Below are 14,768 nucleotides of genomic sequence, written 5' to 3' on the forward strand. Positions count from 1 at the left end.
AAAAAGCTTCTGCCTGTTGTTTCTTTTGAAGAAAGGGTTCCCAATGGGAAAAATAATTAAAACCTCTCAATTTAGAATATCTCTTTTGTTCTCTTCTCGCAAATTTACTACCTAGTACAGTACTTGTAGGTGCTCAGTGATAATAACAATTTATAGATTAGTCAATGATAATTTACCCTTATAGGAATCTTGCATCCCTTCCTTTGATAGGTATAGTTTGCCCAAGTGCCAGATGGTTCTCTCCTTAACTGGAGTGCTCACGAACTTGCTTGGCAAGTGTATAGTTATATTATATATAAGATATGTGTTACATTATATATGATGTACTATTATATTACTAGTTCTACACCATACCCTACCTATAGAGGCCTGTTGTTTAATGATTCACTAAATCTCTTGGTTCAGATTTGTACAGTTTCTCCTTTTTTTTTTTGAGACAGAGTCTCAGTTTTTGCTTAATGTATTTTGAAGCTTTATTATTTGGTGTGTAAGCATTTAAGATTATGTCCCCTTGATGAATTAACTACTTTATCAATACCAAATGACCTTCTTAATATCTAATACTTTGGGGGCTCTGAAGTCTACTTTGTCCAATATTAATATTAGACAACTTTGTTTTGACTAGTATTAGCATGGTATCTTTTTCTATCCTTTTGCTTTTAACATGTTTGTACCTTTATATTTAAAAAGCATGCTTTTTATAGGCAACATATAGTTGAGTCTTACTTTTTAGCCACTTTGATGATCTTTGACTTTTAATTTCAGTGTCTAGGTCATTTGCATTTAATGTGATTATTCATATGGATGGATTTAAATCTACCATCTTACTATTTGTTTTCTATTTGTCCCATGTATTCTTTGTTTTCCTCCATTTCTGCCTTCTTTTGGATTGGGCATTTTTATCATTCCATTTTGTCTCCTTTGTCATTGTCATATTTTTTTTTTTTTTTGAGACAGAGTCTCACTGTGTTGCCCGGGCTAGAGTGCCATGGCGTCAGCCTAGCTCACAGCAACCTCAAACTCCTGGGCTCAAGCGATCCTTCTGCCTCAGCCTCCCAAGTAGCTGGGACTACAGGCATGCGCCACCATGCCCGGCTAATTTTTTCTATATATTTTTAGTTGTCCGATTAATTTCTTTCTATTTTTAGTAGAGACGGGGTCTCGCTCTTGCTCAGGCTGGTCTCGAACTCCTGAGCTCAAACAATCCGCCTGCCTCGGCCTCCCAGAGAGCTAGGATTACAGGCGTGAGCCTCATATTTTTATTAAACATTGAATTTAAAAATATTTTTATATCTTTATTCAATTCAATTCAGCCAAGTAAGAATGACAACTAAATCTCTCGAAAAATTTCTATTAGTGAGCTAAATTCAAAGGCCACCTTGCAATGTTCCTCCTAAAATAATTCTTCAAATTCCATTTAGCATTTAATATTTTTTGAGCACCTACTCTGTGTGTAGGTGTTAGGGTGGCTATAGATTGAGAACTGAAACAAGTGTAAGGCTCATCTCTGCACTTACATGGCTTTCGTTCTCAATGTTCTTCATCCTCCAGGCTGTATAGAGGGCTACAGGGCTGGATGGAGAGGTAGGTGGGCAGACAGGAATGAAAGCTCAGTCGTTACCCCACCGAGAATCCCTATGACAGTTGCCCCTATTCCTGGTCCCTGTGGAAATATGCTCAGGGCAGCCTCTCCCATGAACCCTGGAACCCATGCTTCCCAGGGTCGTGGTGCCCACCTGGTCAAGGTACTGTTGGGTGCAACCCCTCCAGGTTAATGACTACACAGGCCTTGGAGGTGGGGCCAGGGTGGAGTACCGCAACCCTACGACGCGATCCGGACCTCGCACTCCCACTCTGGTTGCACACTGAATTTTAACCCTCAGAATTTGTGGTCTTTCTTTCTTTGCATTAATAAAATTTCTATACCATTGCTGCTATTGTTGCTTCTGTTGTTTCTTCCACAAACACATTAGACCATCACTTATTTTCTATGGTGTGTACTCTGTATCTTTTTATGTTCACCATGACTCTGAGAGGCCAGTTATATCAAGTTTTCCACTTGCTGTCAAATTGCCAATCACTCATTTTGAATTTGGGGTCATAACATTGGTGTAGAAACAGTTATTTCCCAACCCCTTGGTTGTCCAGTTTGGGGAATCAGCTATTTTTTTCAACCACATTTGTTACAGATATTCTGTGAAATTTTGTCTCGACTGTATTCATTCATTTTACCTTCTTTTTTTTTTCTTTTTTCATTTAGAAACCACTCTGCCACTTTTTAAACTTGTCAGAAGCTTGGTGCCATTTTGGTTTATGTGGAGATCATTATCCTCAAAAGTTTTGTTGGCCCAAAACAGTATCTAGCAACCCCCCTCAAATATAAAATCTTCTTCCTTGCATTGTTATTATGTAAATTATTAATTCAGTTGATTTTGTTCTACTCTTTTAGGTGGCCGGGGAAAGGACAATGCTTGGATCATTACGTTTCCAGAAAACTGTAATTTTAGATGTATACCAGAGGAAGTAATAGCAAAAGTACTCACTTACCTCACATCTATTGCAAGGTATAGCATTTCATTACATTTTTTTTCAATTTGCTTTATATCAGATACCCATTTGAATGACATAACAGGAAAATGACTTGTTAGTATAGCTATTATTGTGAATAATCATCAGATTTACCTTCAGAGTGAATAAGAAATATAACTTAGAAGGAGAAGCTTATAGGTACCTAACTTGCTATAAAAATTATAATTAGGATATATGAAAAAAATTGAGGGTCTAGAAGTATTTGTCTCCATGAAAAAGAATATAGGTTGAGAATGATGATCATACATAAAGGCTTTAATTTGATTAAAAGGAAATCTTACCAGCCAAGAGTGAGGACAGCTATTTTTCATTTCTTCTGAAGATAACACAAGAAGACTGAATATTAAATAAACTCAATAGTGGTATTGGGAGATACTAGGATGCATGTCTTAATGTTAGAAATTATTTTGAAGTAGAATGCTTTATAATAGAAAGTTTGAAAAGCTTCCTTAGAGATTTTATTTATGTTAAATATAAACATGTTAAGGAAGCATTTCCAGTTACCAACCCTGAAGAATAAGAGGGAAAAAATCTAGGATGATAAACTTTGAATTTTTTATTTTTAATTGTTATGGGTACATAATAGTATATATTTATAGAGTATGTGTGATATTTTGATACAGGGATATAAGGTGTATTAATCAAATCAGGGTAATTGGGGTATCCATCACCTCAAGCATTTATCATTTCTTTGTGTTAGGAACATTGCAATTCCACTCTTTTAGTTATTTTAAACTGTACCATAAATTATTGTTGACTATAGTCACTTTGTTGTACTATTAAATATTGTTCATTCTATCTAACTCTCAATAACTATATTTTTGTACCCATTAACCATCCCACTTTATTCCCTCCTCCCCACTACCCATCTCAGCCTCTGGTAACTGTCATTCTACTCTCTGTTTCCAAGAGATCATTTGCTTTAATATTTAGCTCCTACATATGAGTGAGAACATGCAAGATTTGTCTTTCTGTGCTTGGCTTATTTCACTTCACATAATATTCTCCAGTTCCATCCATGTTGTCGCAAATGACAGGACTTCATTCTTTTCTGTGGCTATATAATATTCCATTGTGTATATGTACCACAATTTCTTTATTCATTCATCTATTGATGAACACTTAGGTTGATTCCAAATCTTATTATTTTGAATAGTGCTGCAATAAACATGGAAGTGCAGATATCTTTTCCATATTTCGAATTCCTTTCTTTTGGATATATATCTAGGAGTGGGACTGCTGGGTCATATGGTAGTTCTATTTTCAGTTTTTTGAAGACTCTCCATACCGTTCTCCATAGTGGTTGGGCTAATTTACATTCCCACTAACAGTGTGCGGGGGTTCCCCTTTCTCCACATCCTTGCCAGCCTTTGTTTTTGCCTGTCTTTTTGATGCAAGCCATTTTAACTGGGGTGAAATGACATCTCTTTGTAGTTTTGATTTGCATTTCTCTCATGACTAATGATGTTGAGCATTTTTGCATATACCTGTTGGCCATTTGTATGTCTTCTTTTGAGAAATTTCTATTCAGATCTTTTGTCCATTTTTAAATCATATTATTTGAGTTTTTCCTATTACGTTGTTGAAGCTCCTTATATATTCTAGTTATTAATGCCTTATCAAATGGGTAGTTTGCAAATATTTTATCCCATTCTCTGTGTTGTCTCTTCGCTTTGTTGATTGTTTTAGGATGGTAAACTTTGAGGTTTCATGAACAAAAATCAAATCCCAGAAAACTAAATTTACAATATACCCATTGAAGCTTGAAAGTGATCTTTTTAGGGAAAATAACAGTTATATTGTCCACTAAATTGCATTCCTCCCAAAGAGCAGACTAGAGATAGAAAAATATATTTAACAGTGTTCTTCTGAATGAATGGGTCATTGGTTCAAGATGGATTGCCATGAAAAGTTAAATCTGATGTCGCGAAGGACAGCTGTGTTTTGGGCATCCCTACATCCAAGATTGCAGTATTCCAAATCAATTTTAGTGACCTATCTTCATTACACTATCACTTTCCTATTTAAAAGATTGACATTAGTGCTGAAAAAGAAATTATAAATAGTGAGTAGGGGAATATGGAATCAAATGGTTTTCTAAGATAACATTTTATGATAGCTTTCCAAATCCAAATCTATCTTCAGTCAAGACATCAAATGTAGATAAATAATCTGAAATAGAGTGAAAACGTGTACATCGAAGTTTGGTTATTACTAAGAAAAACTTCTTACTTCTTCTTATGTTACAGGCAAAATGGATCTGACTCCCGGTTTACCATTATTTTGGATCGAAGATTGGATACATGGTCTTCTCTCAAAATTTCTCTCCAAAAAATCTCAGTGAGTACCTATGTATTCTACAGTAACTTATTTTTGTTTTACATTATACTTTTGGTTTCAAAGGGGAAAGGTTAGTTTGATACTGGGGGGACAATAAAAATAGATGGGATGGTGAGGAGGGAAAGTAGAAGAAGCGTTTGTAGTGGAGACTGATATTGAAAGCTCCACCCAAAATAAAACCTAGTGGGAAAGAATGCATAGTGAGTGGTCTGAGTTATAAGTGAGGAGAGACTCATTGTTTTATATGCCTTTCAGAATAAGGCATTTTTATGGGAATTGTTTTTTTTTTTTTAGCGGAAATAGTTGTATTGTATACTCATTGCATATGGAAAAGTATAAAGAAGAAAGTATAAAACAATAGTCAGCAATCCAACCACCCCAAAATAAACACTTTTTAACATTTTGATGTGTATCTTTACAGATTTTTTTCCCTAGGATAGGGTAGGGAGGTGAGTCACTTAGAAAATGACATATCTCTCCTATTAGAATCTAGTCCCCAGCTTCTGAAGACTCAGAGAGAGAAACATTTTCCCTAAATATATATGTACATATATATATGAGATACAATCCTGCCCACAGCCAGGATGATCTTTTACATTATTAGCTCACCAGGATATAGTGACATTGTTTGACACCTCACTTTCAAAGAAGAGGAAGGAGATGTGGAACCCACAGATTCCTTCTGAGCTGGCAAGATTAGGGCTGTCTGTTAAGTACCATGCGGCCAACTTTCTCTATCAGACCAGAGTAGCTGGGAATCAATATTTTTTTTCTTTGCGATTTCAACATCATCAGCCATCTGAAATTCTTACGTTGTCTCCCTACTGACTGAGGAGGCCACTCTCACCAGAGGAAATTGATTTACTTGAAAAGGCAAGACAAAAATCTGGGTTGTTAGACTTCTGAGCCAATGTTCTTCTTGCTATATCATCTTATCAACAAGCATAAGAAATAAACTAGCACTCACATGGTAAAATGAATGAGATCATTATTCTTTTCATACCCAGCATGAATTATTCCTCATGTTGGGCAAGTCAGCAAAGTGGTTTCCTGTATATTTGTTTAACAGAGGTGTTTAATCATAAGCAGTGGAGAGAAGAATTAATGTCAGAGTCATACAAGTTACTAATGTAAAATAACAAAACCTTGACATTGTATTATATACTTTTGCTTTTTCAAAAGCATTCACATTTATTAAGTATTATTGATTTATTTACAGATCTTTATTTCCTGATTAAGTACTACAGGCAGGTATCACTGTAATTGTCTTACAGATGATAAATTACACTGATATATGTACTTTGGAAAGGTTATGTGATGAGTCCAATGCAAATAGACAAGTAACCAAAAGACCCAGAGCAAGAAGTAAAATTTTATGAATTCCAGTTGGTGCTGTTTTCTATCATTTTCCAAATGGATTATGAGTAGACAAAGAAATTGAATGTTTTTAGAAAAAGGTAAAATTCCTTTTGAGAGAGTAAACCTGCCCTCCATATGCTATTGACTCCTATCAATGGGGAGAAATAAAAGCTATTTATTTCCCTTGCTCCGAGATTTGTCCTTAGGCTTGTTGAGTAGACCTTGGTTTATGCCAATAACTGATTCACTTATACTAAATAGAGCACTTGTTGCAACCAAACATTTGCTATTGCCCAGCTTTTTTTCTTTTGGACAACACTGTACCCGCTTGATTAGATTAATTTTCATTGTGTGACTGGCACATGGCATCAGTTTTTTGGTAGTTTTATTTTTGTTAATCAAATAGGTTGCTTCAAACAGAGGTCATGTTTTTCATACAAGAGAAATGGTGCTGGACAAGGCTGGGAGTACAGGTGCTGATGACACGTAACTGGCTATAGGTTGTTTTATGTGTTGTTTCTTTTTAACATTTTCAATGTGTTTGTCTGTGGTATAGTTTCTATACTCATACTCAGCTCAAGAGCACATTAATTATATCTCAACCATTAATAGCTGCTGGGCACTGTGTTTGAAGTAAAGGTAAATATTGAATACAAGCTAGTTTCAAGTGTAAAAGTTGGCGTTCAGAAAGAATTGCTGGTGAAAGTTATCGTTGTGTAGCTAGGTGTAATTGTCTGTGGTATATTATTTTAAACAAGTGTCTGTGAAATAATCATATGATTCAATTTGAAGACCTTTATTTGTAGATTCCAAAATAAATGAAGGCAGTTAGGTTGTACTTCATAATTAAGAAGAGGAGACTTTTTTTTTTAGTTATACATTTTGTAGAAAGGTTAATTTGGGAGAGAATCCCATCCATCTTAGAAAGTTTGTATGTTCTGTTCTTCCTAGATCATTATCAGGGCAAAAATTCACAAACTGTAACGTTTCACAAGGCTTAAACCCAGAATGGAATTTAAGAACAGATAAAACTGAATTGAAATTTAAGTCACAGACCAGGGTAGGATAAGAGTAAAAATGATCAGTTAGGACTACCTTCACAAAGATTCCTAGCATTCCACCTTAAAAATCAAACTGCGCAGAGGAGAAAGCCAGTCGCATCAGGACTGCTACTAGGAGAGTCGTTTTTTCCTTCCTCCACTCTTAAGACATGCCTGATCTTCTTGAGCAGTCCAGCACAAGCTAATCCACAAGGTTCAATCAGGCTAAGTAATTGGGGGAATGTGTCCACTCTGAATTACAATGAGCAGCAGGGAAGGATCTGTCAGCTGACTAATCAGGGATAGTGTTTTTTTTGCAGCGCTGCCACGGTTGTAATGGAAGCAGCTACGGTAGCTTTGTTTGATAGAGATTTTTGGCTGCCGTTTTTAAATACTACCCAAGGAGCAGCTCATATTTCATCAATGTTGCATTGACAATTGGAAGAGAAGAGTGTAACTGTGTATAGACGAGATGGCAGAAGCAAATCCCCCGAGACGCAAGATGAGGTTCAAAAGGAATGCGGTAAGGGCTCTGCCTGCGGTCCTGGAGAGCCTGTTCCCAAGTTCAAGTGCAGGGATGCTGCAGCATGGTGCTATAGCACAAACTGCTGAGTGGGGGCTTTTCAGGACAAATGGAGAGAATGGAGACTTGTATTTGCATGAATTGCGTTAATGTGATTATTGCAATATCGATATTGACATAGGGTAATTAAATGGAATCGAGGAGGTAGAATATAATTTCAAAATCTACGTTTCTTCAAATTTACGAGGGAGCGCTGTTAGTCATGTTATTTGTTTAAGACTGTATGAACAATTTTGAAATGTTTGGCCGCATAGCTTTAAATCACGAGTTAAAATAACATCTAACAGAACGATTCATCCTTTCACCATGGTCAAGTAGAGTACGATAATATAGACGGGTTTGGAGGTGATTTCATCATCACTTAGAAAAGCAGCCCTTTCTGGGTGTTACTGTACAAGTGAACAAATTTAAAAGTCTGACGATTTGAAATCTTTATGGTTTCAATTCTTCTCCATACTTAAATTTTAAAAGATACAAAATTCTAGCCTGTTGACAACTTTATTCTTTTAAGGAAAAAGACAGTGACTCACTTTTCAATATAGATTAGAATTTGGAGATCTCTCCTCCCAGATACATTTCAAACACTCCTCTACCTAAGTTTTCTTTTTATTAGTTTATTCATATAGTAAATTCCCAGAAAATTTATACTGTGATCTTTACATGAATTTTCGAGAAATGTTGAAATAACATTTCAACTAGCTAAATTTAATAACAAATTGGTCATCAAAAAGGCTTTAAATACTACTCTTTTTCTTTCAAAACTTAAGATAACGTTATTGATGTTACGGTTGAAATCTAAACCGGTTCTCTAAAAAATTGAGACAACATACACACACACAAAAGTGAACAGGTAAAAATTTGCCACAGGAAAAAAAATGACATTTTTGAATCAAAATTAAGATAAAGAAAGTAAGAATTTTATTATTGTTGAATGATAGTGAACATCAATGGGTGAGTAAATGATTTATTTTCTAATAAAGTTCTTAGCACAGAATGCTACTTTAAAATTATACTTAGGATATGAATCTTTTATTTTCACAAAAATTATATCTTTGGCTCTCTACATGACTTTATGTTATGAGGATAATAGCTTCAGATTTTAACAATTTATGGTGTACAAGAAATGCCTGTGTATGTGGTTTGCAGTTTTGTAACTGATGTTAGCAGTTTTGTTATCAAAGGTAACTGACTTAAGCTTTCAGAAAGTTCCTAATTTCTTTATATATATATATTTTTTTCTCAGTGCTAAACTTAGTTTCATGTATGTACACACATTAATATGCACACAAATAAATATAGCACACAGGTACTCATTGAATAGACATATCTAACACTGCGTTGTACACAATATAGGTTACAAAGGTAAATATGGAATGGCTACTGGGCTGAAGGAACTCTCAATCTAGTAGAGAAGGTAGGACATGTTCATAAATAACTTTTGAACAAACTTCTGGCTGGTGGAGAAGGCTTCATACAGGAGGTGACATTTGTTTGAACCTTAAGTAAGAGCATATATTTCTGTTATGGTTCCTTGATTGTTTCCTATGTGTTTTTTCATAGTAAATGAATTACTTAAAGTGGTCCCTAGGAACAGATATCATGAAATGAAATTGATTGGATTAATTCTAAAGCCCAGAAGTATGGTGGTGGAAGCACAAATCTGTTTTGCTTACATAGATAGGACATGATCAGAGTAAAAATTTGGAACTTCGGCTAGTGACAAAATGGTTTGACCTTGAAGGTCTCTGGAGTTGGGCTGTTCCTGGAGGCTATGATAGGTAGCACCTAAAAGGATGATCCAGTGGAATTTAAAGTCCAAAGAGAGCATTGAATTGGAAACTTGGTAGAGATTGCGATGACTGTAGCTAAGTGAGAGGGGAGAGGATGAAAATAGATAGATGTGTGACAAAAAAGGCAAACCACAAGGAAAAAGTATTGCTTTGGATTGTTCTTCCCCTAAGGTCACTTGGCAAGTTGCTTGGCAACATGTGGAATAACTCATACTGTCTGTATTTTTTAAGGGTGAGGATATGGGGGAAGAGTGCAGAAGTGGTTCATACAGTTGAAAACTGTTCTCTATAGCTTGAGGTCATGAGATTTTTTTTCCAGTTTATTCTGCATAGATGGTTCAGACCATATCAAGGACAAGCCTATGTCAGCATCTCAACATGATATTCTATCATGATACTGGATTATAGTAGTTTCCATTTAGTAGGCTTCGTTGATGGTAAATTGTTTCCAACAGCTTGTTTCAAATGTTATTTGTCCCATTTTGTAGATGTCAAGGTCAACTCATTCCTAAATGGCAAACAGTAAATCTGAGTGTGCATTCAATCTATAAGTGTTAAGTGTCTGAAAAGATCTTGCCTTTAGGACCAGATAGGCCTTAGTGCCACTGCTTACCAGCCGTGCTTCAGTTTGCTCCTCTGTAAAAAGGAGATCATACCTTTTTCATTGCAATGCTGTGAAGGCTAAATAGTATAATATATTCAACAGTCTGGCACATATGTAATGGCTTTCAGTCAAGGGTCCCTCTTATTAATCCTGCCTTTCTTTGCCCAAAAGATTAAAATAAAAAGCTATAGGAATATAAATTGTTTTTATAGTAACCAAACTTATATGTTGTATATGGCACTTTCAACATTTTTAAAGACATAACTAGAATAATGGAAAAGCATGCAAAGGGCGTATGAATTGCCTCCTTTAGATGCAACACAAAAGAATATTAAACAAGCTTAATTTGTAGACTTTGGTGGTGAAATGATGTATGAGGTTTATGCCTGCTGTTTTGCTGTTGTTACTGCTGTAAGACCATAGAACTGGGCAATCTGGGGGTAGCTGTGAGTAAAAAGGAGTGTGTTTTCTGTGAGGGAAAGGGGAGAGGGAGCTTATTTTGTGGCCATTACCTTGCAGAACCAGTCAGAGCTGCTGCAGAGGGCTGGGGTGGGGCCATGCACAGTGATTGGACACATGGCTCTGAGCTCTATGAGATGGGCAGCATTTTTGTTTTTACTGAGGTGCCTTTAGGCAGTCACATGTTGAAACTCCAGAAAAATGCATGCAAGAAGCAAAAACCGTGCTGTTTCCTCTCTTGTGCAGTCTTTTTTTTTTTTTTTAAAGAAAAACAACAAAATAAAACAAGGCTGATCCTTACACACATCCCTTTGCTTTTTTTGACAGGTTCTCAAAAACGATTTATAGTTTCAAAGTCTAGGGTTTGATTTGGAGGAAAACAGAAATCGTGCTTTTTCATGTTTATATAACCATACAGATTAGAGATTCTTAAAGCAGCATACCAAAGAATTTAGAAATGTAGTATTCCCAAACCAAAATGGGAAAGCTCGATGCTCTTGAGCTTTATTTGCTGTGATATATGTATCTGATACCCGGTGCTGTTTGATTGTTCATTTAGATATTAGCTTTAAAATGGATTCTCTTAAAACTTGAAGTTATACAAATATCTGTATATAAAGTGCTCTCTCTACATACCTATATGTATGCCCACATAGACACAAGCAAACTAATCTTAAATTCATATGTAAGGTTAAAATTGCTCAAGAATGCTCTGTCCCCTCCAGATTTTCATAGCCAGCAATCACAGAGAGGGACATGACCATATTATTGATATTGGCCCATGTAAAGATACATGAAGCTTTTTCATTCAGAGGTTGAAAATTGGCAGCCCACAGATGTGCTTTGTTTAGACTATACAATGTGTTAACAAACTGCCATTTTTTCCCATATTTTTTCCAATTTAAAAATCTGGGTTTCACAAAGAAATCTGGATTTCTGGCTTCTCTTGAGAAATAAAAAATTTGGCAATTCTAGGCTAACCTTCACAGATGACAACATGTGGCTGGAGTGAGTGCCCTCCTTTTTGGATGCTCTCCAGTTCACCACACTTACTATTGCTCCTGGTCACATAGGAAGAATGCGAATTGCTATTTTTCACCTCATTTCGGCTGTTCATTGATTACATTATTTCCCTAACACATGGTAGGCATCCACATTTGTCACCTTTGCTTTAGGTTTCAGGCTTAGATTCTCAACCTTGAACCTGATCCTTGTATCATCCCCACTATGCTTCTCCAAATTCTTCCTGTTAATTAAGACCTGGTTCTGCAGGCAGGTGAACCTGGGTTTTAATTTTGCCACTTATATCCTGGAAAGTCTTGAAAAATTATTTGCCCTCACAAAACCTCAGTGTATTAGTTACCTATTGCTGCTACAACAGATTACTACAAATGTAGTGGCTGAAAACAACACAAATTTATCGTTATAATCCTGGAGATCAGAAGTCCAAGATTAGTCTCACTGGGCTAAAACCAAAGTGTCAGCAGGGCTGTGTTCCTTCTGGAGGCTCTAGAGGAGAATCCATTTTCCTTGTCTTTTTTAGCTTCCAGAGACTGTCCACATTCCTCGGTTTGTGGTCCTCCATCACTCTGACCTCTGCTTGTGTCATCACATGTTCTTCTCTGACTCTTCTGCCTCCCTCTTTTCCTATTAAGGACCCTTATCATTACATGGGTCTCACCCCGATAAACCAGGATAATCTCCCCACCTTGAGACCCTTAATCACATTTATAAAGTCCCTTTGTCATGTAAGGTAACATATTCACAGGTTCCAGGGATTAGGATGTGGACATCTTTGAGGAGTCATTATTCTGCCTACCACACTCAGTTTCTCCAGTTATGAAATGAGGATAAAAGTAGAACCTACTGCATGCCAATGCTTAGCACAATGCCATAAAAGTGATCTTTATGAACCTAATTCTCGTAATAAGCATTCAATAAATAGTGACACTCCCACCCCTGCCCTACTATCCAATCTCCTTTCCTTATCTTAAGGCTTTAAGAGGTCCTGAATATATATAAATATATGTATTTTTTTTCACTAAAGAGAAGCTATGAAAAGTAGTCATTCATGTGAGGTTGTGGATTCACTTTTAGCATGACAGTTTGGCAGGCATCTGTTAAAATATGGGCTAAGTGAATGGGACTGGGATTGAAAAATCAAGTATGTCTGATTCACATGTGGGCATGAAAGATAGAAATAATACACCTGGTCTGAACTGTATGATTTAGTTTTCTAAAAAAAAAAACCACTCTGACAAATCAAATGAATTGTTTGAGTGCCACTCAATTGTTTATTAGTTGTATAGTTATTGCCTACAAGTTATTTAGTCCCTCAAATGGCTACTAAATTTGAGAGTAGCCATTGGGTTAATAGAATCCATGTGCTCTAGGAAAATGTGCATGGTAGCTCACTAAAGATTCTACAATTATAATGAAAAACTTTGTAAATGTAATTATACTGGCAATAAATGAAGCTTTCATCCATTGATAGTGCATTTTCTTTAAAAATGCAAATTTTTGTGGGCTTTTTGTGACAAGTGAATTACTAAACATTTTGACGAAATTAAGGGAGGAGAATGTATGATAAAATAATCAGAAAGCTTTACTTAAGAATGATCTGATTAGAGTGCAGTATTATTTTTAAAAGCAATTTATATACCTGCCAATGTTTGGGATAAACCACTTTATCAAATAGAGCAATGACAGATTTAATAAACATCTGGCATAAAATCCCTGACTTCTGAGTAGCTAAGTACCCCTATCCCTGCTTAAAATCATCCCTGCTGATTGTATGGACAGTGATTTTGCTTCTCTCTCCTTTCTTTTTACTTTGTTCCCTGCTGTGTCATCAGCTATCCCTTGACCTGGCTGCTGGGACAGCCTTGCTCTTCTAGGAATGGCAGGGTAGAGACCAGGGCCTTACCTTGGGCAGAGAACTGCAAAATGGCACTCTCTGTTCCCATGGCATCCTCCTACCTCCTCTCGCCCCACACACAATTGCAGAGATGGGTGAGTATCCTGGGCTTGAAATTGGTCAGCCCTAGGGCCTTGCACCTGGAGAATTCTTAAACCACAGTATCAGAGAATATGAGATTAAGGAAAGTCAGAAAAAAAAAGACAAAACCAGATCCATCTAGAATCCATGAAAGAACAAAAGTCATTTTGCCTTAAATGTTGGCGAAAGTACGATGCTTTTGATTTCATTTAAAAGTGAAAAAATAAGCTGTTTCAAGGCAGGTAGATATAATAATGTACTGGGAATTTGCCCAGGCGAAGGAAAAGAAAGGCTTAACTCCCAAACTGAATGGGATAGAAATAGAATCAGTGCTCTCAACCTAAAAATAGGCCCAAAGTTCCCACAACTCCCTGTCAGATTCGCCCTTTAAGCAAGCCTTTATCCATATCACTAACCTTTTCTACCCAAAACTGTTTGTCCTTAGGTCCAAGAATCCAAGGTAAATTAAAAAAAATATATCTTATTAATTTTTTTAGAGTTTACAAAGTGCCTTTATATTCATTCTTTCTTTTAATTCCTGCAATAACAGTGGAAAATAAGCACCATGCTTAACATAATATAAAATATACATTATGTACATAATTGAGGGTAGGATATACATTATCATTGGAACTCTGTCTCTTACCTCCGTTTCTGTATACATGTTGACTTTCTTCTTTGAAATAAGCTTTCTGCAGCAGCAATGTCCTTCCCTCAGTACTAGTTTCAAAATTGCTATAGCAAGACTTTGCCCCTGCTTACACCAAATGTTCATACTAACACACTACTAATCACACTACTAGTCACTATTAATCACTGTGTCTCAGAAGGGCAGGGTCATGTAGGAAGATAGTTCTCAATTGGAACCAATGTTTAGAATAGCAGGAAGGAGAGTAGTTTCTCAAATTAAGGGAGAGGGTAACAGACATGGCCGCTTGGGGGAATTGTGAGTTGGATAAACATCCCGATTTGTGTCTATTTATATTCATTTGTTTAATCTATTGAT

General features: G+C 36.2%; 1 protein-coding gene across 2 annotated transcripts in view; it reads left to right on the forward strand.

Annotated features, from left to right (window-relative positions):
* MCF2 (MCF.2 cell line derived transforming sequence) overlaps positions 1-14,768 on the forward strand; it is a 96,637-nt gene that overhangs the window by 31,490 nt on the left and 50,379 nt on the right. The window contains exons 3-4 of one of the 2 annotated variants that reach the window (XM_012665262.1): positions 2,450-2,564; positions 4,839-4,929. In XM_012665262.1, the coding sequence (XP_012520716.1) occupies positions 2,450-2,564; positions 4,839-4,929 (206 nt within the window). Of the gene's footprint in view, positions 1-2,449; positions 2,565-4,838; positions 4,930-7,495; positions 7,852-14,768 lie in introns of those variants that run through there. The other variant, XM_012665263.1, reaches the window with a different exon arrangement.

Source organism: Propithecus coquereli, unplaced genomic scaffold (genome assembly GCF_000956105.1).
Source record: "Propithecus coquereli isolate 6110/MARCELLA unplaced genomic scaffold, Pcoq_1.0 Scaffold99, whole genome shotgun sequence".
Classification (NCBI taxonomy): domain Eukaryota; kingdom Metazoa; phylum Chordata; class Mammalia; order Primates; family Indriidae; genus Propithecus; species Propithecus coquereli.